Source organism: Oncorhynchus mykiss, chromosome 32 (genome assembly GCF_013265735.2).
Source record: "Oncorhynchus mykiss isolate Arlee chromosome 32, USDA_OmykA_1.1, whole genome shotgun sequence".
Classification (NCBI taxonomy): Eukaryota; Metazoa; Chordata; class Actinopteri; order Salmoniformes; family Salmonidae; genus Oncorhynchus; species Oncorhynchus mykiss.
In genome coordinates this window covers 19,115,395-19,125,033 of record NC_050572.1, presented here as the reverse complement: position 1 = coordinate 19,125,033, position 9,639 = coordinate 19,115,395, and the positions used below count along the sequence as shown (strand labels likewise).

Below are 9,639 nucleotides of genomic sequence, written 5' to 3'. Positions count from 1 at the left end.
AACCTGTTGTTTTCAGTCAATCGGCAGGAGACGCTTTGAAGCAAGCGCTTTAGAGTCGCGGATAGATAACTGCTTCAGCGGGGACCTTGGAGAAAGCCTGCAGGCTTATTCTTCCCCAGTTACCGAGCAGCATGTCTGCTCAAGGTTAAAGTCATACCGCTGACATCACCAAAACGAACCTGCTGCAGGCCTCGAAAGCAAACAATTAAACTTTAAGGGCTATTCCATTAGTAAATAAAGAGCTCTTGACCTCCGCATGATACCTCTGGCCCACTAGGCACACACTGGTTGATCAACGTTGTTTCCACCCCATTTCAAAGTGCTCAAATTCTGTTGAGTAAAATGGAAAACGGATGCGGAATTCGTTTGATTAGGCCTAGACAATTTATTTTACATTTCATTTAGGCTACTGTAGATTTTTTGGAACGTGATGACATGTGAATTTGTGGAGAGATGTCATACATGCAGAGATTTCTTTTGAAGTCACATTGACCCAATTGCAAAGCCCATATTTCGGACAAACATTTACGAAAAGAGACATCGAATAAATAATTCAAGAGATATCATTACATGATCACGTATTGTTTGGAATAAACAGTAGAAGATGTGATGACCTCAAACTATTCCCCCTAAATCACGTGGTGTGCAACGAGGTGTATGAAGCAGCCTCTTTGATCAACAGATGAACGTTTTGCGTCACTTAAATCAGCCTCACAGTGTCAACAAGAGCTTTTAACAGTGCTTGTTATAGCAGAAACATGCTGTTGCATTACAGCACATGCTCCTGACGGGATCCTCTGCCATTTCAGTGTCTGAAACCTTGCACACAATCCAACACTGAATTAGTGCACAACACAGACAAACACTTCAGGAATGAACAACTTAGCCTAAACATCATATATAACTATATTTTCTACGTATCTGATTTCTCTAAATGGTTTAGACAAACATGAACCACATCGTGTTAGATCTTTATTCATTCTTTATTATGAAGTGAGACAAAATGCCCGGTGCCATTGTGCTTTACATCGTTCAAATACTGGGCAGAAAAATCCCAGGGAAAAGAACTCCAGAAATAAGATTCATTTGATTCTTTACAGATTGTAGAAATATCATACTCATCAAAGGGTTATGTACAAGGCGTCTTGCAATAAACAGTTATTTCCCTTTGATCGGCATAGTACAAAAACAGAGGTTAGCCTATAGCTAATACAAGGCCTTTCTACCTGAATCTACTTGTTGTGCTACTATCTTTAAAAAGTTGAATTGTTCATAGTATAAGGAAGTGCTTTAGTAAGATGAATGGACTTTATCGTGGCTAGAGTACGGTCATCTTATTGTGTTGATCATTCTGAGCCCTGATGCAGTGAAAGTTATCTTGTAAGTGACCCCTAAACTTACTTGTCCACCTGTGAGAGATGTGATATGGGGTAGCGCCGCCGTCGTTTGGGCCTCTGGCGTTCGTTCCACAGACTTGGTGGTGAGATGTTCTGGATTGCTTGGAACTATTTTTAGATCAGCACCAGAAGTCTACGTTCTAAGACTAAGATAAATACGAGGCAGGCAGTGCATAACCATTTACAAAAGGACCTCTCCCTATCCCACCCCATGGGCTTATCCATTCAATACTACACACACTGGCGTTTCCCTGATAGGCCTATTCCATGTTTGTATGACTACTAGAGGACTGGAGAAAAGGATGATGTGTGTTGAAAATGTCATAGTTATTACTCATTTATGTTTTACAAATACCATGCATTATTGCTCTATAGTTCTTTATGGTGAGACTCCCGAGAAATATTACCGACAGATTACATCTAGATTTTGGCGAAAATCCTAAACTTCATAAAATTGGCATAGATTTCATTATCATCGTTTTTTGCATGCAATATGTTTATAAAGTGGCGAACAAAAATAAGAGGATATTTAGAAAGTGGCAAATGCTTTGGCATATTCATGACGAAGGCTTGCAAAACAATACTAAATTAAAGTGCAAATGAAGATTCTAACACAAAATGTAAGTAAAAAATAAATAAAGTAATAGGTAAATAGAGAAATAAATAAAGTAATAGGTAAATAGAGAAATAAATAAAGTAATAGGTAAATAGAGAAATAAATAAAGTAATAGGTAAATAGAGAAATAAGTGAATTCATAAATAGGTTTACCTCACTACTGAACACTTTTGTGGCCATTGGCAGCAATACAATATTGCCCAATACTTAAAAAAGGTTTGACCTTTTAAATTAAGACATTTTCAATGTTCTGCGAGTTTGGCAAACACATTAAATTTCGACTCATAATAGTTGAATAAGTTGTTGTTGTTGTTATAACGATCAAGGGTGGATAGCCCATGGAAAAAAAGTTTGGGCAAGCTACATGCGTAATCCAACATTTCCTTAGTGATGCTGTTTGCTGCAGTAGTGGATAAAACCTGTGCTGTCACCATGGAACAGGTTGTCTAGGGAATAGTATAGGGATGCCGTTGGAAGAAGTTTCATTACATGTTCATGGATACTATACAAGTCAGTCGTCAATGGAGCTCATAGGTGAGAACTCTCCCTTAAAGCAGGCGGACTCATAATGCTTGTTCAGGTAGGATTTTAAAGCAAAGGTCTTGTCGCATCTCTTGCACTTGTAGTGCTTGAAAGCAGAGTGCGTCTGCATGTGAGCGCGGAGGTTGGAGCGGTCGGCGAACGCCTTTCCGCAGTGTGCGCATCCAAAGGGCTTCTCGCCAGTGTGTGACCGCATGTGTCCCTGCAGCAGCCAAGGTCTACTGAAGGCCTTGCTACATATGTCACACTTGTGCTTGAGGTCGTGGGTGAGCAGATGCATGGCCATGGCAGGCATGGACACGTACACCTTCCCACAGGTGGGGCACTTCTTGGCCATCTTGCTCTCTAGGCTACGGTGGGTCTGCTTGTGCCGGCTCAAGTTGGAGGACGTGGCATACGTTTTTCCGCACTCGTTGCACGTGTGACGCTGTATGGTCCTGGGGCTGCTGATGGCTTTTCTCCTCGACCTTCCGTCAGTGATGAAGAAGGCGTCTACGGTGTAGCCCTCGCTCACTGCGGTGTCTCCGTTGATGTAACCGGAGGAGATCTCGGACTGGGGACTGTCAGGCTGGTCCGAGTCCGGTGCTCCGTAGTCGCTGTGGATGCCGTCGCTGTGGATGCCATCGTAGATGGGGCTGGGAGAGGGGACTTTAATGCCATTGTCACTTTCACCGTCATAGACAGACGGGGTCATGTAGTCACTGATGTACCCTATAGCATTGAAAAGAACAAAAAACGGATTGAATTATTTGTGTGATGAGGCCTACTGATTACACATTGGGTGGATTCTGGGCGCTTTATTCATGTTAATTGATGCAACAGTGCCATTCTGCCAAGTTGTAGGGCTTAATTTCTGACTCACAGCGCGTTAGCTCTGCAGCCTATTATTTCAGTAATTTACAGTTCCAACAGAGGTGGGTTGAAAGACGTTGACTTCTTTTGAAGGTCTTTTTCTACATCACTCCACCCCAAAAAAATCAATATCTCTCTATTTCAATTAGTGTGCTAACCCATTTAACGACAAAGGCGGGAGGGGAATAATATCACTTCAGTAAGCCTATTATTGCATTTTGCCGTTCTGACAAAGATCTCAGAATATAGGTCGATGTGCACCACTGAACGTATACATAGCCTGCACTTACATCCAGGGCTATAGGTTACTCCATCACCAAGAGATAGGAACACGCATGAATAATCTATAAAATGTACTTCTGGACAAAATACAGTCTGGTTATTCAAGTATGCGAGTACGCTCACTGAATGTTTTAAAGAGCTAGATAATGTCTTAGAACATGATCGTTCGTTTAAAAGACCTACACACTCTCTCTCCCTCCCTTTTGTATGTCTGTCTCCGTGTGTGGCTATGGTAGTGGGCTTGTACTAATTATCCAAAAGGGATACATTATAACTCAGTATTCTAATCTACAGTCTCTTCCAAATGTTGTACACTTGTGGGTTGATGCAGCTCAATTGGGTTTTAACCTTGTGTGCTCCGCTGTAGAGCACTTGAAATATCACTGCCTCGGAAAATGTGCAGAGTCGACAAAAATACAACATGTGACTGTGTTGGATACAATGTGACCGCGGGTCAGCGAAGCTCGATGTGCAACAAGCTATCTGCACGCACACAGGCTACAGTCAACGCTTAATAGGCTATACACATATAAGACCAAACAAAATATGATAAAACATTGTCTACGCAGATAAAAGACAGTGTAGCCTATTAACTTAAAGTAACAGGTAATAACAGGTTTACCTTTTTCATGAAAGCGGAGGCTGAGGTCGGACCTCACTCTACCATAATGGTTCTCCAGATCAGCAGATGAGAAATCATCGAGCTTAACCTTTTTGACCAGAAAAGATCTTGGCATTTTTCCACTTTGAACAAAATAACACTCGTCCGGTGGTTAAGTCTATCACTCCTCATGCAGGGCTGAGGAAAAGGGGCTGTATAGACGGGCGGAATCGCTTCTTCGGTTCGTCGATTTGTGTGTGATCAGATGCCAGCACAGGGGGAAAAGCCTGAGTGAGACCCCTTCCGAATCCTCACGCTGCTACTCCTTGTTGAGCTGCTGATTTTCGTGCTGCAGCGCCTTGTTCCGCTGGTCAGAAATGCAACTTCAGCACTGGATAGCTCCCTTTCAGTGCTGCGCGCCTGTATAGGCAGGCAGACAGGCTTCAGCACTGGACAGCACACCCGCAGCAAGAGATCCGTTCTTTCGCTCTTCTCTCTTTCTTCCTTCCTCGTGCAGCTGTCCCCAGTCTTCTTACAGTTTGACCGTAGAAAATAGGCTGGTAACTGCTTCCAGGATTTGGCTCGTTTTGAACTTCAGAGAGTATATCACAGCCCCCACGTTAATATTTGCCACTCATTGTATAAATAATCACAAAAAAGCCACATAGATGAAAACGCTTTGTCTCAGCATTAGCTCAGCATTAGCTCATTAGCTCTCCCCTTTCTCTCTTTCTCTGTCCTGCACTCTGTGAAGGTCTGGGGCTTTCTGAAGTCTGTTGATCAGCTGTTGGGATTTATATGGCTGCGATCAGGTGGGAGATGGAGATGGAAGTGCCTAATTTAATCCGCTAACAAAAAAAATCTCCCGGGACCAACATTGGACTAGGATGATTTATTGATTTGGTGAGTCGTCCACGATTTCTCTTTTTTTCCGTGTATAACAAATTGTCATGTTTTATCATGATGGTGACTATTATACTTTTTTTTGGTAAATCATCACAGTAAATGCTAAACTATGACAAGGAAATCAAATCGAAATAAAAACAAAGTTTATTGGTCGCATACACAGTAGATGTTATAGAGGGTGCAGGGAAATACCTGGTTTCTTAACAGTACAGTAGAAATGGCAAACAACACCATGAATAATAATACAAAACAAGAAAGAAGAAATCCCTAATGTTAGGATGAATCCAGTCAACAACCCATATATCACTGTAACAGTAATCCAAATTCAATCTATGCGTATATACACCAGAAATATACTGATAATGATATAGAATAATAGTAGGCGATAGGATATTTTTGTGTATTATTGTGGGATTTCATTTGTGCTATATTTTCTAACTAACACATTAAACATTAAACACTAAACATTGAGCATGTTTAGGCTCCTTTTTTAGGGGACAGTAAGTTATCGTAAATTCATTTTTATTTGTCCAGTATACATAAGCTTTGGAGTTCGATGTTTGAAAAAGAAAAGACTGCATCTTCTACCACTTTTACAAAATCTACCCACCCGCTTAATGTTTTCAAACCAACTCTGACGCTAACCACACAACCAAAGACTGGATGTGGCTGGAGGCTTGCAGGTTACTCTTTTACATCACACCCTGTAAACCAATAGTGTTCTTTTTATGCAAATCACAGGAGCTGTGTACCAGAAGGTCCTTTTCCTCAATGATTCCTGTAGGAGCCATATGTGCGCAATTAACGGGGATCCAGGAGCAATAGTATCCTTGGTTGTTTGACATGTTGTCCTTTTTGTTCTTTACTGCAGCAGGATACCTTTGTGATTGTATCAGTGCCCAGCTAGTCCCCCGCTTACACTGTGCCGTAGTGTGGGTCAAATGTGCACTGCAGTCCGGATATGATATACAAGTTTTGATACGATTAATAATAAGCATAAGCTACGCACATTTCGGTTACCACTATTGCCTATACTGTAGGCTATGCTTACCTTCGACAGAAATAGGCATACTGTAAATATAGGTTTACTTTCGTCAGAATGAAATAAGCACAATCTGTCTATTTTATATGTGAAGGTTATTGTTTTTATTGTATTATTTCTTAGCCTCGGGGATATAGCCTATGCTTTTCATGCTGATGATAGCAGTTCATAACTACTGCAGATTCACTCCTGACCCTGTCTAGCACACCATATAGAGAGGACTATAAACAACAAAGCCGCTATCCACAACACCGTGGAAACAGGGCATAAAATCACCTTGTTTTGCGGTTAACAAACTCCACCGTACCCTGAGGATAGTCATGAGGGGATGGCCTGGCTTGTTTATGGAACGGTAGAAAAAAAGACAAGAGAGAACAGTCTATTCTGCTTGCTCCTCGCACGGAATATTCCCTGGAACTGCTGAGTTCAGCTGAAAAAGGATGGAAAAAATATAGAAGCTCGTGCGCCTGTCATTTGCATAATAATAGTCTGGGATGTTGCTGCAACACCCAAACGTCTTGACGGAACGCAAAACAAAAGGACTCGTTGAAATGTAATTCTCTCATGTGAGTTTTAAACAAGAGATATTAAAATGAACTAGTTTTGCCATTCTGCGAATATAAACAGAATGCCTCATGTACCGTTGTGCAGAGGACAAAGAGAAGGTCAAGTGGCTTGTGGCGTGAGGTGTTAGTCAAAATAGAGATACGTTAGATAGATAGGCAAGGCACCTGCATTCTCTCCAGCGATATGGTTGATCCCTCTAGGAGATGCCAAATGAATCCTAATTAAAATCCAGAACTTTTTAAACAGCAGATGCTCAGGCAGTCATGTCAATGTGCACAGTGCAAAGCAGAACATTAGTTAGTCGGTGTAGCAACCTGGTGGAGGAAGGAAATTACTCCACAGCAACGAGCTCAAGTCAATCATTTGATTTCTCTATAATCATTAGAAATTACTCCACAGCAAGGAGCTCAAGTCAATCATTTGATTTCTCTATAATCATTGGAAATTCAATGACAAATGTATGGCTTGTGTTAACAAATTACCAATGGTTTCTTACCAAATGGCACCCTACTCCCTAAATAGTGCAGTTATTTTGACCAGAGACTTATGGGCCCTGGTTAATAGTAGTGCACTATATAGGGAATAGGGTTTCATTTGGGACATAGATAATGTTACTGGATCCAGCTGAACGCAATAGATTTTAGGGCGAGATGACCATGGCTGGGACTATGTACACCCAACCACCCATATCCTATTTATTTCCCTTAGTCTTAATGTGGTCATTTGCATCACATTGTTAGTTGTAAACAACACAACTCAGAAAGTGCTTAATCTTCCAAGTCAGTTCTTCATTACAAAGATAAGAGGATTTGTTTTCGCTCTTTTTATAAGTGGGTGAGAGGAGCTCTCTAAGCCCAATTATCTGCTATAAATCCAGGCCTTGGGATTTCGCACAACTTCCTCTCCGAACAGCTAACCCTTAATTGTCCAGCCTAACGAGAGAAAACACACAGCACGTTGCTGTTAATTAAACACAACTTCTACAACAATAACATTACAACAACATTGCAATAACATTACAATAACATGATGTAATTTCCCTCAAGTCCATGCCATCCATCACCTGTCTACCCCCCAGTTTGTCCCTCGGACTCTCTCTTATATGCATTATAATCTGGTCCACCCACCACCACCACCACCACCACCACTCCCTCCACCTAACCCCTCTCCACCCCTGCTCCACCTCCCCTCCCTGGGCTTTGTCCCCACCTGGACTCGCTCCTGTATGCATTTTCATCATCTGGTCCACCCACCACCCCCTCCACTCGACCCATCTCCACCCCAGCTCCACCTCCCCTCCCTGGGCTTGGTCCCCACCTGGACATGGTTGATGTGGTCCTGGTCCTGGGAGAGAAGGCAGCTGCAGAGCCTGTCTGGCCTGCCCGTCTGCCTGCCACTACCCTATGCAGGCATGGCAGCTGGATGTAAGCACGGGCCAGGACAGCAGCACCACCTTGATGGAGTGGTGGGTGTGTGGTGGTTGAGGCCCACGGCTGTTTAATGAGAGATGTGTGTGTGTGTGTGTGTGTGCGTGTGTGCGTGTGTGCGTGTGTGCGTGTGTGTGCGTGTGTGTGTGTGTGTGTGTGTGTGTGACATATTAATGATAGACTCAGCTGACTGGTCCATAGGTGAATTAACACGATATGTATATTGATACAGTTGGTTTATGATGTACTATATGGTGATACCCTAATAACTTATGAAGTATATTAACAACATCACTTAGCAAACAAAACATAGTTTTGGGGAGAACACCCGCTATTAAATATGAGGTCCATCGAAGGTCTAGCACACAGGTTGCCTACTGTTATGGGAAATGAATGATCCCAAATTAGCATGTTCAGACAGCTTTATTATGGTGGATATAAGTACTGAACTATAGATATACTAATCACACTTTGTAACTGAAATGTCATCTATGGATTTGTCCCAAATGGCACCCTATTGACTATTTAGTGAGCTACTTTAGACCAGAGCCCATTTGGTATGAGACCTATGTCATTATTTATAAGATAAGGACAGCTACCTCCTCTACCAAAGCATTGAGTCATCCCTAAGGCCCCCCACTAACGTATGGTATTAATGCTTATAGATACCACTGCCACCTCAATAAGAAATAAGACAGATTAACATTCAGCCTTAAAATCTCAACAGAAAATATCTCTTCCATTTGGCAGACAATAGAACTGTATGGGCCAGTAATGCAGACTTCGTCAGCTTGATAGATCAGTAAAGGGAACCATGAAACGTTAGATGCCATTGTGTGTTCTCCCAACATATGAAATTGTGCTGAATTCTTTGCTTTGGGTAAAGTGATTTACCCTCCCTCTCACCCATGCAGATATTATACTGTTTAGCTCGAGAGGTGGAATTGGTCCTCTAATGCATCTTAATAAAACATATAGATTTCATAAATCTGTAACAGAGGAAAAGTTAGTGCCAGACATCCTAAATCGTGAATGACTTTAGGATTGGAGCTCGGGAATAGTTGTAGAGGTTTATAAATGTAATGTAAAGATAGTGTAGCCATCATGCTTCAGAAGCCATCTGTACAATGGACAGCTTCATCAGAGACAAATAACACGTCAGCAGAGCTATTTACAATGACAGAAAATCCATATGTGAATCCCTCCTTTAATAGCTGTGAATATTTGGATGATGACGCCAGGCCAAAATATTACATTGTTTCCAAATATACACAAATAAAATTGAGTTCACACTGTCTTTGTAAAAAAAAAAATTACAAAATTAAAAAAAATGTGTTTAAATCTTCTGAGAGATCTTGTCTTTTTCCTTACTCTTTGTTTCTTTTTAAAGCGGTGTTGCTGCTCTGTCC

General features: G+C 41.7%; 1 protein-coding gene across 1 annotated transcript; it reads right to left on the bottom strand.

Annotated features, from left to right (window-relative positions):
- Positions 1-959: 959 nt before the first annotated feature.
- scrt1a (scratch family zinc finger 1a) lies at positions 960-5,083 on the bottom strand. Its single transcript, XM_021560023.2, has 2 exons — positions 4,310-5,083; positions 960-3,264 (listed from the first exon to the last, which is right to left on the bottom strand). Exons 1-2 carry the CDS (start codon positions 4,422-4,424, stop codon positions 2,525-2,527), a joined length of 855 nt encoding a protein of 284 aa, XP_021415698.1. The 5' UTR covers positions 4,425-5,083; the 3' UTR covers positions 960-2,524.
- Positions 5,084-9,639: the final 4,556 nt, after the last annotated feature.

Coding starts and splice junctions, on each gene's coding strand:
- scrt1a (XM_021560023.2), bottom strand. CDS start 4,424: ATGCCAAGATCTTTTCTGGTCAAAAAGGTTAAGCTCGATGATTTCTCA. Junction 3,265..4,309: donor CCTCCGCTTTCATGAAAAAG/GTAAACCTGTTA, acceptor TCAATGCTATAG/GGTACATCAGTGACTACATG.